Source organism: Calypte anna, chromosome 3 (genome assembly GCF_003957555.1).
Source record: "Calypte anna isolate BGI_N300 chromosome 3, bCalAnn1_v1.p, whole genome shotgun sequence".
Classification (NCBI taxonomy): domain Eukaryota; kingdom Metazoa; phylum Chordata; class Aves; order Apodiformes; family Trochilidae; genus Calypte; species Calypte anna.
Genome location: NC_044246.1, coordinates 43,181,912 through 43,208,672, shown reverse-complemented (window position 1 = coordinate 43,208,672; position 26,761 = coordinate 43,181,912). Strand labels below are relative to the sequence as shown.

General features: G+C 40.7%; 1 protein-coding gene across 1 annotated transcript in view; it reads left to right on the top strand.

Annotated features, from left to right (window-relative positions):
* The first annotated feature begins 897 nt into the window (after nt 1-897).
* LOC115598062 (translation initiation factor IF-2-like) overlaps nt 898-26,761 on the top strand; it is a 104,401-nt gene continuing 78,537 nt past the window's right edge. The window contains exons 1-4 of the mRNA XM_030447533.1: nt 898-1,200; nt 1,248-1,794; nt 6,282-6,398; nt 24,678-24,785. Of these exons, the coding sequence (XP_030303393.1) occupies nt 898-1,200; nt 1,248-1,794; nt 6,282-6,398; nt 24,678-24,785 (1,075 nt within the window). The remainder of the gene's footprint in view (nt 1,201-1,247; nt 1,795-6,281; nt 6,399-24,677; nt 24,786-26,761) is intronic.

Sequence of the window (26,761 nt, the reverse complement as noted above, 5' to 3'; positions counted from 1 at the left end):
ACCAAAGCATTTCACCTGTGCAAAGTGAAGAAATCAAGTAAAGATAGAAGGTAATAAATGGAGTTGATCTAATACAAATATTGAAATATGCTTTGTGAAAAGGAATCTTAGTCTGATTTTGAGCTAAAATCCAAAAGCTGTTTTGCATCTGTGAGTGAAATAAGACCATGTCCTAGGATTAATGGTAATAGTACAGGTGATAACATGTTTATCAGACACGGTAAGAAGCTGAAACATTGCTACGTTGTGCCTCAGATTTCTTTGTTACAAGCCAAGCAAAAGAGTGTGCGCACACACGAAAGAAAAGGCTGTTCTTGACCTGAAGGTGCACATAAAATATACTTTATATAATCTAGTGGAAATGGTCCATTTGTCATGTGAATACCTTCACATGCTTGACTTCAACCAGACATCGACGTCCCACTGTGAACTACTCTGTTTAGGCAGAGTCGTGCTGGTTCATAAGCACTGTGAGGCAGCCGATGGCAGCGAGGGTGTCCTTTGTTTTCCCAACCCCTTGTAACTCCTGCGAAGCTCCAAGTTAAGCACCTGCCTTGTGTTCCAGGGCTAAATCCATTCACCTGCACGAGGAAGGGCCTTTACCTCCACATGGATCTAACTGAAGCTAATGGGATCCGTAGAGCTGCAGGGATCCTTAAAGCTTTTATATTTATTTATTTAGTCCTCGGAAGTTTGTGCGTTCCTTTGGACGAGCTAAAAATTAATCTCAATAGGGAAAATGGAGCGTGGAAGAGGCACGGAGGCGTCTGCTTTGACCTCTGGTCCTGCGGTGGGCCCTGACCCACTCGAGGTGCGCGTGGATCAGAGCGGGTACAGCCGAGCGCAGCCCCTGCAACTCAGCCCGGCACCTGCCTCCTACCCCGTCCCAAGGCACCAATGCCGGCTCCGCTTTCAGTCTTGCTGCCACGACGGGAGAGAACCCGACTGGACGCGGACGGGAGGGCAGGCTCAGTCATCCGGGCCGGGTCGTACCGCCCACCCGGGTCCCGCAGGCCGCGGCCCCGCCAGGCCCCGACGCGGTCGCCTAGCAACGGCTCCCACCCTCCCGGCCAATCGGCGGCGCCCTCGGTAACGGCCGACAACCCGGAAGCAGAGGGCGCTGTGCTCCGCCCACCCCGCGGAGGAGGCGGGGAGAGGGGCGGCAGCAGCAGGCGGGACGGGGCGGGTGGGAGGCGGGCGGTGCGCTCGACTGTCTGCCCGCCCGCCGGCTCACTCGCTCTTCTTAGGGACAGCGAGCGCTGCCGCCACGCAGCGGAGCCACTGTCGCACCCAAGCACCCACCATCCCTACCCGACCCGGCGTCCTCCCGCATTCCCCCCGCCACACACACGGAACCCAGCCCCCGTGTTTCATCGCCTTCGCCGTCCTCAGGCCCCTTCTCGCCGGTGTGTTCGGCGGGCCCGGTCCGACGGCAACGGCGGGCGGAGGAGGGGGCTGCTGAGCGGCGTTTGCCGGAGCCAACGGGTGGCGGGGAGGGGGGCGGGCACTGCGGGGGTGTCGGGTTAGAACGAGGCGTGACCCAGCTGACGGGCGCTGTGCGGAGCCGGGTGGCGGGCGCGGAGCTGAAGCCGGCGGGGAACAGCGGCGGCAGCAGCAGCAGCAGCAAACAGCGGCAGCAGAGAGCGGCGCAGCGGCGTCGGTATCGGTCGGCTCTGGCGCGGCGTCTCATCCACCCCCTCGTGAGCCTGGGGAACCTGCAGCTCAGAGGCGCCGCCAGCCACACCACCATGTACTCCGGCAACAAGCGGAAAAAGCTCTGGCGGGAGGAGAAAGGTATTAACGCCCCTCCTGGTGCCGGGCCCGGGCCCGCTGCTCACGGTTTTATCTCACGCTGAACCATGAGAGGGGTGTGTGTGTGTGGGGAGGTTGCCCAGTCCCCTCGGAGCCGTCGCTTCGCCAGGGGGTGCCCGGCACCGCTTCCCGCCGCCCGGGGCTGAGGACGGGGTGGGGGTAGGGGTAGGGGTGTGCTCCGTGCGCTCCGCTGTTGGCCCTGGGCTCTTCCACCTGAAACACCCCTAAATTCCCCTTACCTGGGGTCCTTTCCCCACAGGCAGCCGAGAGGGGAGGGAGGGAAAAGAACCCCGTGTGGTTGGAATTTGGGGGTGTTTGCTCCCCACCGCGCTTATCGCTGAGCAACTTTGTGAGGAGTCGGGCCCTGGGGCTGAGGGAAGCGAGGCTGGGGGGAGGGAGGAACAGCCCCTCTCCTGGAGGCTTCCCGCCCCCGAGTCACCTTGTGGAAGTACTTCAGGCCGAAAAGTTAGATGCATGCCGTCATCGCCGTGCCCTCTTCTTATTTTTAGTGCGTATGTTTTCCAGGAAAATTATGATTTAGTGGTATCACTGCCGTTATGCATTTGAGTTTAGCTCCTAGTATGGAGCAGCCAAGGTGACATGTTTGGGGTACGAGGGCTGTCAAAGCACACCTCCTTTCCCCTCCCCCCTCCAAGAAATATTTACGCTTTTTTTAATATTTTTTTTTTTTTAAGGACCCTCGTCCTGTGTAGTTCCAGTTTATAAATTCCCGTTGTCAAAACTCTAGAGCATGAAAGCTGCGGGACAAGTGGTTTATGCAGACCTTGCCACTTTGATACTTTGTATTGAACACTGTGGAGAGTAATGTAAACACCAAGAGAAATTAGTCCAGTGGAAGTATAATATTTATATTGGCTAGGAGGAAAGCTTTTTGCCTGGTGTGTTTACAAATAATGGAGAAATATACAAAGAGGAGAAGAAGAAAAACAAAAACACACCAGTGGGTCTTAGGTGAAGTTTTGTTTCTTACCTTTCATCATTCCTGTGACTGTGTGTGTGTTTCAAGCTAGGACGGCAAAAGAATAGTTTGAAGGATAGGATTTGGCCTTTTTGTCTGTGATAGAAACTAAGTGCACAGTTCAGAGGAAAAATCATTAAAACTCAAATAAATTTATCTTACTGGAGGATAGCTGCTTCTGTCAAAATCTTCCCAGGGGAAATAAGTTTTCTTGCATACTTCTTTCTTTTAAAACTGACAAAACATGTTTCTGTAGGTAAGGGGAGGCAAAACACTGCTACCAGACATTTAAGTTTCTGTTTTCAACAGAGAAGATAGAGCTAAATATTCTCAGGCATTGCTTACACACAGCCAACTATTACTGGCTTTTCCTGCACAAGTCCTTAATGCTGTATTTAAAATAAAAAATGCTGGTTTTGTGTTCAAGGGCAGATGGGGAAAGGGTTCTGTTAGGCTGTAGTGAATGTTCCTGTTACTGCCACTTGTGCATTCCAGCTTGTCTGCTCTGCTGTCTGTGTGAATTCATAGCTTGGCACGTGAACTTGAACCCTTGGTGTGGAGGGGAGAGAGGGTAAGCTGTAAACATGAGCTTCAGGCCAAATTTTGTTTCTTAGCCAGCTGTGAGGATGGTGGTCTCTCCATATGGTGATGTTACTGAATGCAAACCAGATCTCACAAGTGCTGGTGAGTTTTTTCTATCCAGGGAGGCACATTTGTGTGTGCTAGCTGGACAGAACTCAATGTTTCTTTGGCTAGAGAGAATAGACTGTATTTGCCAGTCTTCTGCTCCAGTTACTGCTTTCCACTGCCATGTTGATGATTCTGGCCAGCTAGGAGGCACTTTTTATTCTAAGTGAAGAGGGTAGACAAAACTTCTGTATTCATTCTCATTGCTCTTCAGCATGTAGCCCTGCCTGACTTTTCTTACCAAGTACCTCCTTCACCAGAGAGGTAAGCTACAGAAGATTTTTTACTTCCTACCCAGGTTTTAGTTTTGAAATCAAATCTTGTTAGGTTTGCCTTTTGCCTTTCCCAGGTACTGTTGGCATCCTTGTAGAGCTGGCTGCACTAGCCTGTTATACTCTTCCCATCAAGGTCTGAGTGCAGTTGATTTCAGCATTTTTATGAAGAACTTTCTTTTTTAAAGGAAAAAGCACTGACTGCTAAATATTGAGTTCAAACCCACTGATAATACTTTTGCTTTTCTTAATTACTTTCTTGATAATTAAGGGTTGGTCCATGTTCTCCCAGGGTGGTTCTTTTAATGAGAACTGATGAACAGAGTAAGAGCGGGGCTGGAGTTGTGTTACAGCACAGGACTGGTCTCCCTGCAAACTTTTGAAGGCACTTTGTACAGCTGCAGGCAGAAAACTAGTTTCAGCTAAGGCTGTTGGAAGCATCTTCCAGGAGATTTGTGTGTAATTAAAATGCAGTTTCAATTCTCATTGCTCACTCACAAGAGCAAAGCTTTATAAAAGCTTCATATAGAGAGGAATCTGTTTCGAAGGTAAGGTACTGACTCTGCCTGCCTTTTGCTGAAGGGGCTACAAATTTCCTCTCTTGCTTGCCCCTCAAACCTGAGATGCAGGGACCCACACTCTCTCAGATATGCCCCTCTGTGGTACTTTTAATATGCATGTTCAAGAATACAAAGCACGAAGTGTTTTAAGGTTGAATAGGGGAGTTCAGTGTGTGTGTGTTGTGTGTTATGGCAATCCTAATCACGTTGGATTTACTCTTGCTTTTGTAAATATCCACTTAAGATACCCAGGCTGAATGATGGGGACAAATGTGTGCTCAAAACCTGCCTTTGGTTATTGGATTGCAGGCTGCAGAATTATGAAACTGTTTTGAAAAAACAAACAAAAAACCAGTAACATAAGTTTTGATCTGTGGAGCTTTTTCCAAGTTCAGCTCATTTGCTGCTTCTTCATCTTGAGCTGGAAATAATCTTTTTAAGTCCATGTAGTTTTTTATGCCAAAGGCAAATAATACAGATCTAGCCTCCCCTGCACCCCTAAAAACCCTTGAATCATTAGAGAGCATTTATTAGTGATTAATGTGTCAAGAAGAACTATTAGTATGGTAATAGTAGTACAGTTGCCACTGGTAAAATCAGACCCAGAAACCTGATTAGCATATAGGAGTCTTGATGTACTCTCTGGTTGTGGGTTTGTGTTGTTTTCTCCACTATTCTCTCCCTCCTCTTCCTGTTGGAAGGGGAAACACTGCATCTTGTGTTGAAGTAATACTGAGTGTTGGTGAGTTAGGGAGAGACAAAAGGATGCAGTTGAAAAAATTGGTACAATATCTTGCTGAAGTGCAGGTTTTATTTGCAGTGTTTGGTCATTGGGATGTTTTATTCCTTGTCTTAGGACTTAATCCACTTATAGCAGGATCTGAAGAAAAGTAGAGTTGGCAGTAGCTGTCATAATTGTACAGTCTCTGAGGCTTTACTTCTCACTAAAAGTCTGAAAAAAAGATGTAATGATATTCTCAGGAGAGAACAACCATCCATATGTGTTTTTAGTGTGGTAACCAAGTGTATCATATTAATGCTTAATAGAATAAGAATCTCTAAAGTTTAACACATGCTGCTCACTCTTTTGCAGCACTTTAAATCCAGCAACTGCAGTTCATGCAGGTCCTGGTCTGCTTTTTATAAACACGCTTAACTGATGAATGGCAGGGGGCTTTTCTAGCACTTGGGATTATGTTCAACCAAATTTGTCAAACTTGTGTATTTGTATTAATTACTCTTGGGTATCTAACAGATATCTTAGTATTTTCCACAGCTACTAATTCTTGGCCCAAAGTGGGATTAAATGCTACTGGATGTGTCTGAAGCAAATGACAGCGGTTTTCTCATGCTGAAAACTACATTGTTTGCAGAACAAAAAAGCCAACCAAACAAAAATGCCTTTCTTATCACTCTAGCCATCTAGAAAGTGACATGTTTGTTTTAGCTCTAATTTCTTTTGTAATGTAGCAGCACTTTGTTAATTTTGTGCCATACTCCCTGCCTTTCCTTGTTGTCATTGCTAAACTCACTTAAGTAAAAATGTCTCAGTGTTGATAAATTAACTCTTCTTTTTTTTTTTTTGGTTCTGGTTTACGAATACAGAACGTAAGTAATAGACTTTAATAACTCAAAAAGAATTCTATAAACCAAGAATTCCTTAATCAATAAACTTGCCACTAGTTTTCTCATCCTTGATTTAAAGTGGCAGGAAGAAGAGCTGCAGTAATGAATTGAGAGTACCGTTGAAGGGGCTTTTCTTCTTGCTGAACTGGGATGTCCAGAAATAGATGCATGCAGTTGTTTAGATGTTTAGCTCCTGTTAATTCCAAATCACTGAATCACCTGTGCTTGGTTCTCTCAAATGGGATTTAATTACACTGAGGATACTGAATTGGTCACTACTTGTTCAGTGTTCAAGAACATGTTAAAGCTTGCAAAATTTACTGTATTTCTCTTTCCCCTAAACAGAGCGGTTGCTGAAGATGACCTTGGAAGAAAGGCGCAAAGAGTACTCACGAGAGTATGTTGCATTGAAAAGTATCCCAACATGGATGGAAGATCTAAAAAGTAAGAGTGAAAGTGATGGTAAGTAAAATGGGAATCTTTTTTTAAATAAACCATTCTGTTTCCTTAGTCTTACTTTTAGGAGGGACATGACTTAGAATCGGTGTTGTTGCTGGCAGTGGCAGACTGACATGGGGGCAAGAATCCTTTGGGGACAAGGGAGGGAAAAAGCCCAACAAAATTTCTTAAAGCCTCATTGGTGTCCTCTAATTCTGCAAGTTTGCCCAGGTAGAGTCCTGATAACACTGGTATCATTAAGTGTGTAAAATAATTCTCATCTTACTTTCCAGATACTCCAACAGTCAGCCTTATGTAATTAACTTTGTCCTTGAAACTTTGTGAGCATAGGAATAGTATGGGGTCTCTGGGCAAAATAGTGTTTTTCTTGTTGGTGCCTAAAAAGCTGAGGGGAAGTATGGAGGTTGTGTTCTTTTCTGAACATACAGGAATGGGTGAAATTTGATTTGAAAACAGTATTTCTTATTTGTGGTTCTGCCTGCTTTCATGGAACATCATCCTGGCCTTGATTAACTTCCCTTCTCTTAGTGTATGCTGTGCTATCACCAGTAGAATTGTCTAAGTACTTGCAGTGAAGGCTGACCAAAAATAAGAATCTCATTCATTTACATAGAATTCTGTATTCTGTAATTAGTATGGTAACAGTGTCTTTCTTGTTCTTCAGCTGTTTGTCTTTCATCCACACAAATGTGTGGAAAAAGGACCTTTTCTGAGCTGGTTTCCTCCTCCTTTTTTTTCTTTCTTTGTTTTATTATCCTACTTGGCTGAATCTTGGGGGTTTTTTGGAGGGGGCTCTAACTAAGAGACCTAAAGTGTTTCCTAGTTCTGTAGATGGAGGACTAGTTTTCTGACCCTTTTGTTACCATTAAGGGTAACTGCTGCCCTGTGTGAACAGGAGTGTAGAGTAATCTTGTGGCTGCAGGTGAACATGGTCTTTGTGATAATTCTCCAGGTGAGATGAGGCCTGGAGCTAATCAGCTGTTCCTAATAAAATAGGAAAGCTGTAACTTTTTTTTTTAAACACAATCTGGAGCTGACAGATTTGCAGATTCTTTTGTAATAAACAGCTAATGCTATCATCTACTCTTAAAAGCAATTTTAGTGACTTTAGAAATGAAAATATGTCAGAGGTTACCAAGCTCTTCAGTGCTGTATTGCAACTGTAACCATAGATGCTTTTCTCCCATTAGAGTAGGTCTTTTATATCTTAAAACATCAAGAAGTCTGTCCATCTAGAAAACAAAGGATGCATAGATATAAAAAAAGATTACCTGACTTTTTCAAAGGCCTGTGCTGCATAGGGATATTTAGTATATAATGTGAAGACTCTTCATCTGTTCTAGCCTAAACCATGTTTTTATTCTGACTACTTTCAGATTCTGTATAATGTACTGAAGTTCACAGATAATGTATTACTTGGCCTGCTGAATGTGACAAGATGTGGATTTACATTGTGATTGCTGTTACACTTCACACAGGCAAAATGTCAGTGTCTAACATGTGGGTATTGAATCATGGCAGTGGTGTGTTTATTTTCTTGTAGTTGTATTCTTTTTGTTTGTGCCTGGCACACTGCAAAAAATGCTAGAAGGCAAAAGTTTTGTTGAAACACACTTTCTTCTGTGCTGCTTGAAGCTTTTCTCCTGAATGTGCAGTACAACAAAATATCCATAGCCACTTGTTTTCTCTGATGTGCTTGTTGTAAGTAAGCCATGTGGAATAGTGATCTTTCAGAAGGTTAGACTGTTGAAATGCTTCAGCTTTTCAACTTATCAGTGCAATTGAAAGAAATACATACAGTAGTGTGATTGTAACTGCATCTGTTTGAAACTTTATTTCCCTTAAATAATGATCCTACTGTGAAGGTATTTGAATTATGTAAGAACTGTCTTTCTGAGCTGAGATACTGAAAAACTAGAATTTAAGTTTTCTTGCTGATGAGAACTTCTGTTCCATGTGCTGGGACATGCTGAGAGCAACTGCTACAACCTAAGTGAGTCTCTGAAGAGAGAAAGTGAAGCCCCAGGTATGGTGTAATATATGACTTGACAATACCAAACCCAAGTTCTGATATTCTCTTCACATGAAAGGCTTCTTCTTGCAGTGACAAACTAAATGGTCTGAAGGGAGGAAAAAAAAATTCTCTGAATGCCTGACAAATCAAAATGGCAATTGATAGGGAATGTGGAAAAAGTTCTTTATCATTTACTTCCATCACTGTATACAGTGAAAAAGATGACAGACTGATTAGTAAAGTGTAGAGTGGCTGTTCAGGAAGAGTGATGAGGAAATCAAGAAAAGACCCAAGAACAAATAGTGAGGCAGGTGCAATCAATCAGCTGCTGAAGTAAGAAGCTGTAGGAGAAGCAAAGAGCATATGGGCTGGCAACAAGTCCCTGTTGATACTCAACTGGAGATCAAGGATATTCAGTGCAGCACAAATTTTTGTACTTATTGTTAGGAAAAATTGCAAGAACAATACCAGTGCTTTGTGGTACTGACTTTTAAATGTGAATGACTTGCTGGAGGGTGTTAGGAGATTCCAATTAAGCATGTATTCTTGTAATATGAAGGCTTAAAAGAAGATGATTGAAAGTCTGTACAGAACTGTGGAAACTGAAATTACCTGGAAGCTTTGTGTTGGGAAAGAACCAACCTGGCTGCTCTGCTTGCTCTTCTGTTTCCAAATTTGGATAAGATACCTTAATTTGTGGAGAAGTGTTTCTTTTCTACTCTGGTATGAAAGGGTATTCAGAACTAAATTCTGAAGCAATTCAATAAAGCTTGTAGAAAGTTGATGTTGAGGTAAATCTTGGCAAGGCTGGGAGTTTGTGTAACAGAGGTTTGTGTAATAGTGTAAAGGCTTCTGAGGAGTCAGTTCAGGGAATTCTGAAGGGCAGCTGGCAAGGGCTTTGTCTTTTTCTATAGCAGCAAAGGTGTTTGAAAACATTTGGAAGTTGAAAGCAGCTGTTTATAGTCTTAGTTTTCCTCTTCTGTGACTAAAACAAAACGTTAGGACTTTTGCAAGTTTCTTTTTATGGACATGACTACCATAAGAAATTAAGTTGGTGTATGGTTTGGAATTAAATTTGGTCAAGATTTCTGATACTTTGGGATTTTTTTATTTGAGGGGTGAGGGTGGGAAGGAGGGCATGATGTGGGCTAGACCTGGTGCTTCCTCTGAAATGTGGGAAGCAAGTTGATGTGAACATTAGCATTTCCAGGAGGACTACATTCTTGACAACCCTGGGTTTTGGTGTACATCTTAACAGGCTACACAAGTGGGCCTCAGAGATTGAACATAATAATGTTGTCCCTTTTCTTTCCAGTACTGCTGTCAATAAATGATCTTCTTTTATACCAGAGGTGGTAGGAAGAGAAAAAAGTTCTTGTTCTTGAAGTAGTTATGTAAACAGAAAAGCTTCCTTTGTTGTAATTACATTTATTAAGAAAGTGAACTGTTCACTTTGGAAATGAAGAATAATCCTGTCATGCAGGGCTGGATAGTAACTGTAATCCATCATTCTTCCCACTTATCCTTCAAACATACAAAAGATAGACACATCTCATATCTTCTGTTATGTATTTTGAAGTAGCATTCCCTTCTGACAGCATGCAAATAATGGCCTTGTTTTCTGAAGCTCTGGAGTTAACATACCTTTATTTCAGTGCTGTTTATAATATGCTACTATATGCTCGGCACTCGTCTCTCCAGCTGTACTTCTGTTTTGTGATGTTTGGTGAGTAAAATGCGAGCATGTAGATGAATAACTACATGTGTTTTAAAGTTAAATAGGTATATTAACTTTTCCTTGGGTACACAGTTATTCCCAAAGATGTCTTCATTCTTCAGTGAGGAATGTGAGATGGTTTTTGAAAAAATGTTCTTAAAAGCTTTTTGGAAAATTAGGATCTTGGGAATTCTGTTGTCGCAGAGTTTTGTTGTGTCATTGGTAGAAAAATGCTTTGTTGCATAATCAGGATAAATTGGAAAATGGAATAAATTATATAGTTGAACTCTAGGCTGCTGACTCTCAGAGCCTCCGGGATTCGTTGGTAGAGCAGTAGTGCCAAGAAAGCAACAAATTCAGGTGCTGCTTTAAAGTTCTTTGCTCATGGTAAGAGCTACTCTTAATTGGATGAAGTTAAAATGGACTGATGCAGTAACAGTTGTTCTTTATTTTTAACATTAAGAGATGTGAAAGGTCTGCAGCCTTTTTTTTTTTTTTTTAAACATATTAAATTATGTTTAGATGCTTGGCAGCCTCTGGGTTTTCTTAATCTTCTATTTTTTTAGAAGATAATACAGTTCAAACTTTATTCAGATTAATCTGCTTTAACACTAAGGATTTATATATAATTGTAAGGTTGAATGTAATAAAGCATCTTTGTACTATGGATCCGTAGCTTTCTAAATACTTGAAGTGAGTTGGCACAAGATTATAAATACAAAGCATCTAGATGAGCCACTTGAAATCCTTCTTGCTGAAAAGAAATGCATGGTGAAAGTGAGCATCACTGACCGGCATTTCTTGAGATGGTCAACTGACTACAGGCAATACCATGTTTTTCGGATCATCTCTATGTAGCCCTGTTTGGGAATATCTGTCCTGTAGGATTCAAGGTGATGCTCATCAAACAGCCTTTGGAAAGTAATGCCACTGCTATGCTGCAGTGAAATTCACCTACATGGCTACAAGTGAGGAATGGCAGCTCTCTAAACCACTCATTATTTTCAGCAAGTTAGGCAGAAGAAGAAATAATATTCTACTAGAACATGGAGATGGTTGAAAGTTGCCTGTCAGTGAGTTAGGTCTGTAGGAGCTGCATGAAACCAGCACACTTCAAGACCATCCCCTTATCAAAAAAACAAGTCCATCAGCTCGCATCTTTTTTTTTTTATATAGTGACTTCAGCCTCTGTCATTAGATTTCTAGCTTAGTGACAAAGGTGAAAGTGAATCAAGACATCTTAGCTCAGTGTGATACTTGCTATCTGTCAGTCAAGGAAAATGGTGCTTTTGCAACAGCAACTCTAGGTTCACAGTACAGCAGGTTTTTGTTTTCTGCTGCTGAGTTCATGTAGAAAACTTCAGAGACTTTTATTCCATAGTTCAGGGTCTCCTGCTGTTAGCTGTGGCCTTGAGTGCGAGGTCCAGCCTCACTTAAACTGGTGCTGTAGTTGGTTTTGTCCTCACTTTCAATATATTGGCACGCCCCTCAGTTATGCATGGTAAACATTTTATCACAAGTTCTCTGGAAGACTGGTGTGTTTAAGGTTAGAAAGCTGTGTCATTTGGATGAATGTGGAGATCACTGCTTATTAATTGCTGTGCATAATGGCTGGGGGGCTCCACTAAAAGACTAACATACGTGGCTTCAATGTGTAGTGTAAATATTGTGGTAATTAAGTACATTGAATACTTAGGAAATTCTGTGCTTTTTGTGGAGGTGGCCATAAATGTGTTTGTCCATTTCAGTTGTCTGTCCATGCTGTATATATGTTGAGGAAGCAGCAAAGGAATTTGGAGCGGAAATGACAGAAAACCGTGTTTGCAGCTTATTAGTGTGTTCTGAAGGTGCCCAGGAGACTCTGCTCATGGCATAATGAAGAGTGACTAAGGCTGTGTTGGTTATGTTTGGCTGCAACAGATGTTAAAGGCTGCCATAGCAGTAGGAAGTAAGCAGAGCCCTGCGTGCTTTGCTTCTCCCAGGCTCTTGGCTGCCCATTGGGGATCTGTCCCGAACAGATGCAGAACTACAGAGTGGTACAAATCTGACCATGTGACCTACTGATGCCTCACACCTTTCTGTCTTCCTAAACACATACTTCAGATATTCGTTTTCCAAACATAGCTTTGCACAGCCCAGAGATGGGAAAAAAAATCTTAAATGCAAGCTTACATGAGTGTAAACTGAGACATGACCTGTGGGGTGGTATGTAGTGGTTTGTTTTTGGAGGAAAGCATTTCTATCTACATACTACTGTAAACAAAAGAACCAATAGGTATTCAGTTGACCTTGCTGTTCCCTGGTGAGCTGCATACATATAACCTTTATAGGATTGATTAGCTGTCAAAGAAAGAAATGATACTTGTGTTAGTTTTCTTTAAAGCATTGTGGAGGGAGAAAACACAATCTTGCTTTTGGCAAGTGTGAGGGATAATTATTAAAAAGTTAAAAAAAAATAAGCTTTTTATATAGATTAAGAACATATAATCCACTGTGGCTAATCTCTCTAAGAAAGTAAATCACTTGTCTTTGATGTAATTAAGATGATGATTTATTTTTAAGCTACTGTTCCATGATTTTTTTAACAAGTTAACTTCCACACAGTGTTAAGATTATACAGGTCCTTGATAGAGTTATAATTTTGTGGCCTTTCTGCATGCAGCTGAGAGAACCCTCTTATCTCCAGTGACAGCTAGCTCCTTGAGGGGCAAGATCTAACCATAGGAGAGGATGTTGCTCTCAGTAATGAATTCATATCCTTACAGAAGCTCTGCAAGCTCTCAACATGTAGAGGGAAATAGTAAGTAGAGATGTAAGGGTAAGTTAAGCACTTACTTGCCAGAAAGAATATTTAAAATGTTTTAAGTGCTGGTGACACAAGTCTGCACCAGATTAGCAATTCCCAAGATCCTCTCCTGTGTAACAGGAGAAGCAATCTTTTTTGTTGCTACTTGAACATCACAGCGGACTGAAGCTTTGTGCAGGGACCCCTAAGGAAGTACTACCCAGAGTCATACTACAGCTGATGCAGCATGTTGTCAGCTGGCAGGCTTGTTCAGAGTGTGAGGAAGGATGATTTTAGCAGTAGAGATGCTGTGTTGTAAGTCCATCTGCACTGTTCCTCAGAAATTGCTGAGAAAGTGTAGGGTTTTCTCAGGTTTCAGTCTGAATTTTTTTTCAGTGGCTGAATTGTCACATATTTGAGACTACCAAGGAAAAGAATAAAAACACCAATTTTTTGAGTGACGAAGTTCAATGCATCCTGGTTTCCAGTGATTTGTGTTTATGTATATACCTGTTTTTTCTCCTTTGGTTCCTCCCATCTTCCCTTTATAGAGGATGAGCTCTGTTTTTAGCATGAAGAGCTCCTCTTGAGCATAATTTTGCTTACTGTGGCAGCTTGGCTAAAGCCTGACATAAAATTTCTGATGGATTGTGGCATATGTCCTCACAGTCTTTTGCAGACAGATGTGAGCCAATGTGCCAGCATAGAAGCCATGCATCTATGATTATGTTGAGGCCATGATCAAGCTGTTAAATTGTACCCTTGTCACAGCTTACCAGTGTAGATGTGTTGCCCAGTTGACTGGCTGCATGACTTTTGGATGTCTTCAGGTGAAGAAGGAAATAGCTGATGTCTTCCTGCAGAAGTCTGGGAGCCTCTTTTGAACTACTGTTCCAGCTTGGATTTGCTGCCTGGGGCTAGTAATAATTAGTGACCATGCAGGATAGGCCTGTCAAATGCTGCTTGCTGGATGTGGCAGGCTCGCACTAACTCTGAAAGTTAACCACCATGTAAGGACCCTGGTTTAGGTGTCCCCCCCTTTGTTAAGGAGGGGGGGGGTCACTGATGCAGCTTAAGCTCATAGAGATCTCTGGTTCTTGTTCAGCTTTCATGCATAGCTGCCTTTGCTTCATGCAGTTCAACACTTGATTAGGTTTTTAACACACACATAATCATTGGCAACCAGATAAGCTTGATTTGCTTTTTCTTGGTTCACTAGAGCTAAACTGCTCACCACATAAAAATGTTTAACAAACCGACTATTGTCTGAATATTGTTAGAGTTTTTCCTATATGGAGTGACACATCTAGCTGATGTGTCACTGAAAAATCCAGTTGACACAGAATTCCTCAGCCCTGTAGGAAGTGTTGCACATGGACATGTTTGTAACCATGCACAGAAAACACTCTGTGCTGGACAGGTGGCCTAACAATCCTGTTTAAATACAAGCCGCTATTTTGCACATCTTTAAAACCATTGAAATTACAATTTTGTGTGGTTACATATCAATAAGAACTAATTCTTATTTAAATAGAGGGGAGGGAAAAGCATAATGTTTGTACACTGAACAGGTACTGAGACTTGGAGCTATTGCATATTGGCTTGGCATGTTAGCAGAAGTTTGCTTCACAGGGATCTTTACCAGAGTTTCTAGATGTTTTATTTTGTGGACAGGATGCTAGGGAATGCACATACTCCAAAATTAAATCTCTTAGCCTTATTCTGTTGTAGCAAATATGTTTATTTCAGAAAGTGAAAGTTGTTTCCTACATGTACCTTTGCGGTAATAGCATCTCTAGGAGGTCAAGATCAAACACCGAGTTCTGAAAGTCTGCTCTACAGCTTAGCAAGAAGATTGTGTCCAAAAGACTTGGTCTGTTATAATGCAGATAAGAAGAAAGTGTAGAGCTGGTTGCACAGCTGTCTTCCTTGAAAATATTTAGCTTCCATATTCTGCTCTTTGCTTTTTTAAAGAGGCTTGTTTATCCAAATACTGGCTGTTTTGATTTTCTTACTGATGAATACTCTGTAATGGTGTTCGAAGTTACTTGGTTTTCATTTGCTGCACAAATACGACTTGGAGCTCAATCTGTGTTGGATTTATTCCTGTATGCTTAATGTCATCCTTTCTATGTGAGTAAGGTAATCTTTAAAAAAAGGCACCGCTCCCTTACAAGCACGTTGTGTAGTGCAGTGTGTCCTTTTGTGGGAATACTTAATAAATCCACATCAACTGAAAAGCAAAACCTGTACTTTATATAACTGTCACTGAACATACAGGTGAGCTATCTTTAAAGAAGAAGTAAAATTCCGTTTTCCCCCTTTCTGCATTGCTCCCAGAGTTCTTGCAGGGGAAGGTTTGTATGTGCATCACACAATTATATCCAGACAAGAGATGTTGCACACCAAGATACGCCTTATATAGACTCAAGGGCTTCAAGGTCTGGTGCATCTTCAAGGTAGGCATGCAGAAGAAGATAGAGCTCTATCTCCTTGCTCCTAGTGAGCTTGTAATTGTGTGTGAATTTTTATTGCTTTATATTTTTCAAGTCCTTCCAGTAAGCCTCACAATTCTAGAGGGTAGAGTCTTGGTAGAGTCATCTTCAAATTTTGAAGGTTTTCTTCTGTACCTTGCCGTTTTTATTGAAACCCTCTGGTTTCTTAGAGTGGCAAAATATGTGCAGTATCTTGGTGAATAAGGGAGACGAGATTCTGCAAGGTAAGCACGTCCACCAAGCCCAATGGCTTCTTGTAGAATGCATTATTTCTTGTACTTGCATAAAACTTGACCCATCTGGTAAGCAGTTGTCACTATATATTGTGCAGAGTTCTTGAATGAAAATACCATGAAATATTTGCTTGCAGTTTTATATGAATTTTGTAGTTTGATGGTAGTAACTTTTTAATTTTCAAGATCCATGGTAAATACTACAAAAGGCTGTAATGCTCAACTAGAGAAGCTGTTGCTTAGCAAAGGTGTAGGGAACTGAAAAAGCAGGGACTGTAGAGTAAAACTTGACTGCTTCGTAAGCTAATGAATGAAAGTCAGTGAATTTGTGATTTCTCACTATAAATTTGTTTTATTGATGGTTGCTGTATGTGCTGTACCTATCTTTTGAAAATATTTTTGCTTGGTAAATAGGAGCTGCTTAAGACCTGATGCCTGGTTGCTCACAAAAAGGCATTATTTTTCTAGCCAATTTCTAAACTTAGGTGAAGGATTATTGTGCTGCTGATAGCATACATCTTGGATGAAGGGTACCCAGGAGGTACTGGATCGATCTGAACATACTGGGAGTGGTTGTATGAAGGGTGTGATACTACCAAGACACAGCTCTAGCAGTGAAAGTGATCTGCTTTGTCTTTGAGGAAATCTAACCAAGTGGCCTTACCTGTAGTAATATGCTTTTCCTCTATTTTTTCTTCCATTCTTGATAAAAAGTTCTCTGTAGTAGAGGGAGGTTACAAAGTAGGGATTGAGTCAGAGACGATGCAGTGTACTTATTGCCTCCATATGACTTTAGTTGACCATTTAATGTATGTACTTAACTACAAGGTATGCTGTTCTGGAAGTGGGATCTCCATATCAAAATTCTTGCTGTCCCTCAGAATGAAGTACTGATAATTGGGCTTCAGCAAGAACTTAGTAAATATGCTATCCAACAGCAATTTTCCTCCAGTGTGTAGTCACAATCTCCAATCCTTCTGCAGGGCTCACATTTAAAAAACAACGCAAACAAACAAAAACCCCTAAACAAAACAAACCAATCCCCAAATGCCAAATGAGACAGTTGAGTTTCTTTTAAATATACAAAGCACAACTCCTTCTGGGTCACAGTGAAACCAGCAGCCGTTCCTGTGGACCCTAAATCATGAAATCTCAAGCTAGCAGAATCAAGCATAGCAGCAGGATTACTTACTCCCCAAGTAAACACACAAACACCCTGAGGCCTCAGCCTACTTACATTGTCTTTGCTGTCACTGTGTATGCTACTGAAGTGAGAAGATTTTGATTCATTACTTGACAATTGCATGTCCCTGCAGACCTGGCTGCATCACAAGTAAGAATCACGAATTCTTTTTCTTGTTTTCCTTGTTTGTTATTACTGCTTTCTCAAACTTTTGTCTTGGGTACTTTTGCACTCCATACTGAGTCCATGCTTCTTCATTTTTTCTCCTTCCTCTTCTACCAGACTTAAATGGATTTTTTTAGCCTCTCACTTTTCTGTTTGGGGATCAAATAGAGCTGTGTGGGATAGAGTGAGGAAAAGGTTGTAACACAACACTGTAATGACTATGCAAGACTTTTGTAACACAAGAGTAACTGCATTTTGCATGAGTTTTGTGTGGTTTCCTAGGACCGACTGGCAATTTTCTTTTTAATAATTTCTGGTATGCCAGTCTTACTCTCTTGAATGTGGAACTGTCTTTAATGGCTCCAATTTAATAATGCGACTGATAAGTAAAGGCTTGCATTTACAGCCTTGTTCATGGCCTGCTGATAGCCATATCACTACATTCAACTTCGACCAAGTAAGCTAGTTCTTGGCTTGGGCATGTGTTGTAGTACTGTTAGTTATAGTGTAGTTCATTGGATATGGTCTTCTCTCCTCAGTTAACCAGCGGACATAAGTGATGCTCATATCCTTAAATTGGGATATTTCATACCTCCTGAAAAGCCTTGTTTGGGAGATACCATGACCTCCTGATGCAGAAGATGGGGCAGAGTGGAACCTCAGAAAATTTTTGACTGGTGCAAATCTGGGAAGTGTAGTTGATGTACCATATGAACTACAAATATAATTAAAGGACTAGAGCATCTCTCCTGCAGGGAGAGGTGGAGAGAGTTGGGATTTAGCCTGAAGATGCCCTAGATGGGATCTGATCAATGTTTATAAACAAATGATGGGATGGTATGAAGAAGATGGCTCCAGACTCTTCTTAGCCATACACAGTGATAGAACGAGGCAACGAGCACAAGGCAAAAGAGGAAACTGAGTGTAAGAAAGCACATGCTGTGGAATTGAATGAGTAATGGAAGGGGTTGCTTAGAGAGATTGTGGAGTCACTGAAGATCCAACTGGAACAGCATCCTGGGCAACTTGGTCTGGGTTGGCCCTGTTTTCAGTGGAGAGGCTGAACTTGATCTCTAGAAGTTCCACCCAACCCCATCTGTTTTGTGATTTGTGATGTCTCTGTGCCTCATAAGCTTTGTACTTGGCTGTAGTTCTTGGCTAATCCAATTATGTCACTTCATAATTAGCTGAAATGGAGCATATTGGCAGAGTGTGCAGCCGGGGAGAAGGTGCTGGTGTTCATCAAGTGTCTTTGACTTTGCATGGTGTGTGCTGCATTTTTGGCTAGGTAGAAAGCGATTTGTCTGCAACAGATGTTTCTTCCTTGTGCTCAGGTTTGAAGCTTGTTTAAGTCCAAGCAGTGACAGAGCAAATATGTACAACAAATCTGAAGTACTAGAGTGCATCTGTGAATGCTTCCCCCCCTGGTGATCGAACATATGGAAATAATGCTTATCTTGATTTAGATAAGCAATTGCCATCCCTGTACAATCATCCGCGGTTAGTAGGAGTAGATGCAGGCACGTAATGTAACAGATCTTACAATCTGTCTTCTCTAACACTCTGGAAGAAGATTATGCAGAAACAAATGGAATGGAAAGCTGTGTTAAATGTGAGGTTAGTAATTGCTAATAGTTTGTCATTTTTAATTTATACAGGGCACTTGTAAAAACAAAGCATTATAAAAAACACACTGAAGGGAAGAGCACACGGATTATGTAGCTGAGTGGTTGCTGGACCTTTCCCTGTGGTCAGATGCACTTAAAGCTCACTCAACTCCTTTGTTGTTTTAGCAGACCAAGATAGTGGAGCAATGCCCAGTTCAGCCTCTATTGAGGATCCTCTTGGTAGTGGAAGAGCTGGCTCTTGTCTGGGGTTGATGTTGGGGTTCTTGTCCCTCTCTCAGGTTCTTTTCTCAGTTCTGTTTCCAGATGATGTTCTGGACTACTGCTAGAGAAGTCTTCCTTATGGACACACACGTTTCTACTAGTAGCTGTTGTAGCTGGGATGAGATAGCAGGCAGACTTATTATTTATTTTAAACTTGGAATTAATTTGCTTCCTTCAGCTGTGAATTCTAAAAGTGACTGTAAATGATGAAACTCTACCATTTTCAGCTTTGTTTCTTGCAGTTCAGTCTGTTACTCTTGTTTTTCTGAACTGGAGGAAAAAAAAGAAAACATAAAGCTGTCTGACTTGTTAAACAGAATTTCATTTTAATACCACAAGCCTGTGGGTGTAGCTGCTATACATTCTTTTCAGTGGTTCTTTGATTTTTGTTTGTTTGTTTGTTTGTTTCCTCTTCCCCTCCACCCCCTTATCTACTTTTGCTCATGGAGTTCCAAGAGCAATTTTCTTTGCCATAGGTATTGCTTAATACTATGGGTTTTTAATAACTATTTTTAGTAATTTGTGTGTGCTCCACTCTTTCATTATTAAATAGTTTTAAAATAAAGCTTTTTAATAGAAGCTCTTCCCGCTGTAGGTTTTTCTCCTATCTTTGTTTTCAAGCTGTATCAATACAGCTTGGTATTGATGTAGGGAATTTCTGTAATTGGGTATCTGTGACCTCTTTCAAAAACTAAGGTAGTTTACACCAGGCTCTTAAATCCTGGGTATTTTAGCAGTGACAAAGTTTCAGAGATGATTTTAAAATGAAGCTGTGTTTGTGCTCTCGTTTTCCATTGCACCGGCCAGGCATATTCATGCTCTTTATGGGGACTCCCTCTAGTGAGCTGTTCTGAAACTCCCTTTTCCTATTAGTTATGAAGATTGTGCTTCCTTTCCAAGTGCTGGTTTGTTGACTAAATCTAATGTGTTTTTCTGCACATGTGTAAGATATAGGGGTACTCTTCTTACTTTGAACTAGAAGGAACTGTATGTAAGCTGGAGGGATAGGATGGACTTAGCTATGCTTGATGTTAAGATCTCATCTGATGAACTTCAGCACACTTCAAGAATAATGTCCCTAGGAAGAGCTCAGAGACATTGGGAACATGATTAAACACTCAAAGGTTGTGACCTAGGAGGAAAAGCTTGAAGGCAGTTGAGTTAGGTAGGCAGAGATGGAAGATGGACATCCAATCTGTAGGGAAAAATGGTGGTGGGACAAAAATTTTTAACAGGTTTATGGTAAAGATATTAAACTCCAATATGTTCCTGAGACTCGGGAGGTGAGGGGGAAGAGGAGTATTTAGAGAATCTGTGGTGTCTCCACTGTTCTATGTCTTTAGACTAAACAAAACATATTTTGAGAAGGTTGTAACAAGATCAGCTCTGTCCTCTGTACTTGGAGGTTCACAGATGATTTAGTCACCATTGATTTTGTTTTCTGATAGAAGCTACAGTAAGCTTATCTGCTCTACTGAAGTTTAAAAAATCCCCAATCAAACCCTGTCTAGTTTTGCTTTACTTCTGTTGTTGATGTTTTTCAGTATCTTGATACATTTCCCTAGCAGATGATGTTTATTTTTTTTTCCCATGTCAAAATGACCCCAGTGAAGGGACTGAAAAAATCCAAATTAGAGCTAGTTAGAAGAGTTTGGGAATTATTTGAATCAGAAAACTGGCAGAAGGGCTGAATAGGCACTTGGGGAAAAAATTCTAGAAGTATTACGAACTGCTTCCATGTTCCATGTTTCCTTTGGGTTCTGTTAGGTCCTCAGCTGCTTGTGAATATGCACATTATTGGCATGCTCTAGGGGGTTTGTTTTATGCCTCAGTCTCACTTTGCAAATTTAGTTTTCTTTCAAATTAATAGACTTGAACAGACTGTATTTATGTCTGCTGTCACTTTAGGATAGATTTTCTACTGTGTGATGCAAGGATTTTTGAAAGGCTTTTCAGAAATTTATGAATATTCCATTTCCCCTCCTCCTTAGTAATTTTCTTTGTGCCAATTGATTCTTCAAATTAATGTGAACCTGAAGTCTCTAAATGGTTTTGGAGAGAAAGAAAGCCCAAGAAACTGTGTCCCTGCAGGTATACAAGGTTAACCTCCCCAAAAAAACCCTTAAACTTTCACAGTCCTGTTTCAACAGCTATTTTAACATTTTATTAACCATGGATTAATTAAAACCAGTGATGTGATATTGTCTGGGTTTGTTTGTGAGTCAGGAGAGCTGTGGCAGTTCTTCCAGCAGGAAGGGAGCTTTCCTTCCTTAGCAGTCTTGACTGTGCAGCTGGGTGATCTGAACATCTTCTAGTGCTTCTTAACTTTTACTGTAGCCATACTGGGGTTCTAGTGGAAGGGCTTCAGAAAATTCAGTCTCTTACTCAGCTTACTGCTTTGTCCTGCATACTACTGTTATGGACAGTCACAGACCAAAGTATTTTCTTGTCTGTGGTGCCTCCACCTGAGAGTAAGTGAGATGGTCTTTGTAATACCCTAACACAGTGTGAATTTGGGTTTGTTTGATGTGTTGTGGTTTTGTGGTTTTTGTTTGGTTTTTTTTTTTTTTTGTGGTTAGCTGTTTTGGCTTTTGGTTTTCGTTTTTTTTTTTGTTTTTTTTTTTTACTGGAATATATCAATTTTCCTGATTTTCCAGCCGTTCTGCCTTCGAGTTGCATTCTTGGGCAAGCTTTCTTATCTCTAACAGCTTAGGCCTTTGAGTCTAGGGACTCAACTTCTGCTTTGTCTTGGGTTAAAGACTTAAGTTACACAGCAGACGCTTCAGAGGATTTATTTTTCGAGGATGAATGTAAAGCTGTTTCATTAATGAGAGTAAGAAATAATCTCATTCTGCTACAAGTATAAGGCGAATCTGTCACTGCTGAGGTTTTTAGTAATGTGCTAGTATGGACACATGGCCTGTTCTTTTGAGAAGCAATGCCTTGGAATTGCTGCTTTGTTCTCATTGGGTTATGATATTGTGAATTACAGGGTAATACCTGCAGTATTTGAGTTTCTTGGGCATATTTGAGGACTTATACACAGTGTATACATGTAAGTACAGTGTACCTGTACTTATGTACTTAAACACAGCTCTCAAATCTGTTTTGACCCTGGAAAGAGACTTTAAAGTAAATGAGTGCAGGTTAATCTGAGAAACTGACAAAAATGTCTGTGGTGAAGGAAAAGATAGGCGACAAAGGTGAGAAGCAAGTTATTTATAATGGCCAGGAATGACTTCACTGTCCCTGCCAGGCTGACTAAATTGACTACAGGTGAAGAGAATATCCCAAATCAGATAGCAGTTTTGACTTGGTTTGAAAAATTTGCCTGCAGCCCCAGAAAATTGAGATGGCAAAAGAAAACCAGTCCTCTTTCCCACAACAGTTTGGATGGTATTTGGATTACTTTTGTAACCAGCAGCGTATTAATGGGCTTGTTGAGTGTCTTTGTGAACAAGACTTGGCTCACCATGGCTTCTGTCAGTGTTGAGCATCCTTCTGTAACAACCAGAATGAAGTGTGAGCTCAAAAGCTCTGTTAAATCAGACTTTTATTGAAAGAAATGAGGGTAATCTATCAAAGATGTACAAGGCAGTATATGCTTTTATTGCTGAACTGTATTAAAGACACAGTCATCAGGGCTTTTCCAGGAACTGTGGGGCAGGTAAGGGACTTGCTGAGAGGATGTAGTAAACCATATGGAACTATTGTTTGTTTGGTTTCCTTTTTTTCTCATGAGGCAGTGAATTTTGTAATTCTTTTCCATGGGGAAGGGGTCCCAGAAAAGACATCCTCAAGTCTACTTGATAGTTGCAGGGAGTGAGAACTGCAGGCAGACTTGTGAAGGCTGTGGAGGCTAGAAAATTGGGTGACAGTGCTAGTGTGCTCAACAATGTTAGGTGACCTTGCTGGTGAATTGAGTGTGGGACATCATCTGCTTTCCTTGTGACTCAGAAATTGGAGATAATGAGAATTAGCTTTTTAAATTGTGTGGTAACTTGTCTTCCTGGTTGATTGCTTTTGTTATTTCTTTTTGTATCTTCCTGGCACCAATACTGTTGTATCCAAACAGAAACTTTCTTGAAGTGCCTTTTGTTTTAAGAATTCAGTGTGTTTGATTTGATGTTAATTAGTGTAGAAGTAACTTGGACAGAAGGTGGAGGGGGAGGATGATGCTGTACATCTTAAATTTGGAAATGCTCCAGTAGGACACTCATTGGGAAGGGATGGGGAAAACAACTGTCCTGCTTGCTGGCAGAATGCAATTAATGTGAAAGCAGATAAATCAGACTCTGTAAATTGGTTACAGAGGCTTATTTTTATTTTAACACAACAACTAACTGCAATGTTTATCTTCTCTGGAAAAAGGGATGAACAGTATAATTTTTAGGTTAGAGTGATAAAAGGTTCTTTATGTGATAATAAACACTTAATACCTTTCCACAGAAATCACTTTCTGGTTTGGTTAAGATACTGAGAGTGATGTGGTGGCAATGTCACTTCAGGAGGCAAATACAGAAATTAAACTCCTGAATACACACACTTGAACACAAAACTACATTTATGCTAATGTATGCTGTAGTACCAACATATATTTTGCTGGAGGTGGCATGGATTTTGCATTTTATGTGTGATTGTTGACCTGAAGTAGAATTAAGTGAGACTAAATATTTTGGAGTGGTTGAGATTAAATGATTTCTGACAGCAGTAGTTTCTGCTGAGGTTAGAAGAGCAAGATCTAATATAAGTTTATTGTTTTTACTTAGTTGTTTGTAATGCTGACAAATTTGAGCAAGTATACTTGGATTTGTGGAAACTGATTAAAATGAAGCTTGATGTAAAATGTAAAAGGGTCAGATTTGTTTGGACTGCTTCTGCCTTCTCACTGAAGTTTCCTTTGGTCTTTTTACTTATAAATTTCACTTTTTTTTGCATGTTGAGAACTGTTTCCCTCTTAAATTATCACTTCAGCCATTCAGTTTAGATTTTGGCCAGTGTAAGAACTCGGGCCTCTTGAGACTTGGCTTGTGTCAGAATTAATTTTAAAAAAGGATAACAATATTCAGTTAAGCTGCCTTTCCTTCTCTGTTTAGCTACTTACTAATCATGTTGATGTTCAACAGTGCGAGACTGTGTTAAATTTTTGGCCAGTCTGTGTATGTAGAAGTGTCTGAGGTACCTGAACCTCATATTTGAAACTGAATTCATAACTGAATTATGTAGATAGATTATGCAAATCGGCACATGCAAATGCAGTGAATTGGTGATGCAAAAAATCCAGAGCTTACCAGAATAGAGACCTATTAGAACATTAGTAGCTAATGTATGCTGTGTTTTCACCTGTCCTGGTTAACAATTTCAGGTGGCAAAGCTTCAAGTTGAAATTTGTTGGTGTTTTTGTCAGACTTTTCTTCTACCTGCTGCAAGGGCTAGCTCTGAATTTTGAGGCTGTTGTGGTTGTAGGTGTTTGAAATAATTCTGGTTTGGAAAAATTATTTCTTAAGTAGGAGGATTATTTTAACTAATTCTTTATTTTGTTTTGTAATTTGCATCCTTGTGGTTACCGAAGAAAATTACTCGGTGGATCTAGCTCAAAAGACAAATAAAAAGCAAGTAATATGAGTTGGAGGTAAATGCTGGTATTTTCGTGGTTTACCGGTGCCCTCCCGTGGCGAAACTGAAAAATGCAGCAGTCTGACAGCAATAGAATGACTGGAACTGGTGGTACCTGCTCTGGATTTCTAAACAGTGATTTAAGACCCCCGTCTGTAATCTTGTTTTACTGCTTTGTTTTGTAGGTGAGACCGCTAAAGAAGATCCGCAGGGAAAGAAAAGTCTAAGTGAGAAAGTTTCCCTGTATAGAGGTGACATTACACTGCTTGAGGTTGATGCCATCGTTAATGCTGGTAGGTAATTACCTGTTTTATGTTGTTATGTCTTAAGTTCTTTATAGTACCACATTAGAAATTTGAACTTCGAAAAGTTGTATAGCATTGGTGTGTACTGTGGAAATCTGTTGGGAACTACATGTTTTTTCCCGTTTCTTTATATTGTCCCTATTCGTCTTGTGGCAAGGATTATTGTGAAACTTGAGTAGCGTAGTCGCCAAGAAAAAAATAATGCTCTTATATTCGTTTTTTGACTTGAGTATCCAAGACTTCACACCTGGTACTTTAGAAGACTGAACTTAGTAACAAAGTTTCTAAAGTACATTCTGGTTTGTTGTTAGAAATTTAGCCATTTATGGGCTAGGTAATATGGAAACCTTAACAATTAAAGTGACAAGGAAACTGAACTGGTCTTTTATGTGGGTTGAATGTTTGTTTTCTTGTAGGGAGATTGTATCTTCAAAATTTTTGGTCATGACCTACAGAGTTCTGATTAGTTACTTCTCACATACTTACCATGTCTGCTTATGTACAACTGAAGAACTGTGTGTAGCATCTTCTTGTGACAAAAGTGGGTAGGGGTAATGCCCATGCCAATTAAGTTTTGTGCATTAGGCTACAATAAGGTAATTTGGCTGGTTGGGAAAGACTATGAAAAAAGTTTACCCTATGTCCATGGCCCAGGCAAATCTTTCCTGTGCTCCCCACCCCAAAAGATGGTTGTGTGCCCTGAGACTGGAATTTTATCCATACAATATTTGGTTGGCATTGTCCTTACTTGTTAGGAGTGCTAATTAATTTTCAAGAACTGATTTTTGGTAGTATTTATTTATTGGAAGGAAAGCTTCAGTATCTTGTCCTTAATGGAATGAAGTACATGGATTCCCAGGCTTGTGTGGGCCAAAACCAAGGTGGCATGTACTAATGTGTCTGTGTAGTGTTTACTAGAAGGAAGACTGAGGGCACAGCCTTAATGTTGGGAAAAAGGTATTATTTTTATTTTGGGGAGCAGATGACTTGCAGAACACTAGAAGAAACATGGCTTCTTAGTTGTGTAATATATATTTGGATATCTGTACAAAAGAAAGCTATAGTACTGAGGATAAACCTTAATATACAGGGGAAAAAGGAAGGTAGGAAAGTTATCAGTTCTAGTCAAGCAGGTATTTTCTGGTAAGAAGTGTGCAGTTTTGCTTCTAAAGTGGCAGTTGCTACGGTTACAGCAACCAGGTGTCTCCCTTTGAACTGAACTCCCAGATTTGGAGAAAACTGTCATTTTTTTAAAGGGAGTATTTTTTTCCAGATGAGAAGGCAAATGGGGAGCCAAATCGTACACTGATAACAGTGTAAAGAGCTAGTGAAGAAAATAAACTTATGTCCCTTTAGTTACTGAACCTCATACTGCTCAAGAAAAGGCTTCCTCTGCAGGAAACCCTCTCTTCATCTGCAGTGAGTCACATCAGCTGGGGTTGCTGGTTAGGCAGACACCTGCTGCACAGTTTTCTTTTGCTTCTGTGGCACATTGTGCAGAGCCAGACAAGGAAGGAATGCAGAGGGGAGGATCTCTTCCTCTTTTATGAGACCCTGGTGTTTCCAAGGGGGTAAATTACATCTGAATCTTTTTCACAGATTTGTAAGAGTTCAAAAACACTTGTCCTTCTATAACCTCCTTGTCCCAGTACTGGCAGTGTGTGGAACTAGAATATGTTCAGTTTGGAATATACAGTGTTAGCTTTGCTTTTGCAGACCTAATTTTGACTGGAGCCTTTGCAGATGATGAAATAGCTGTTTTTATATTAAGTCTCAACTCTCCCTAATAAAATATGCTTTCCTTGCTTGAACTTCTGATTTCACAGCCATGTTTAAGTATTTTAGTGTAACAGCAATATCTTATTTTTTTCTTAAATGGATGATAGCGATGGATTTTTTTCTGTACTCTACTTTCTGGGCTTGACCTTGAAGTAATAATCTGATTGTTTAATTTTATGAGGCAT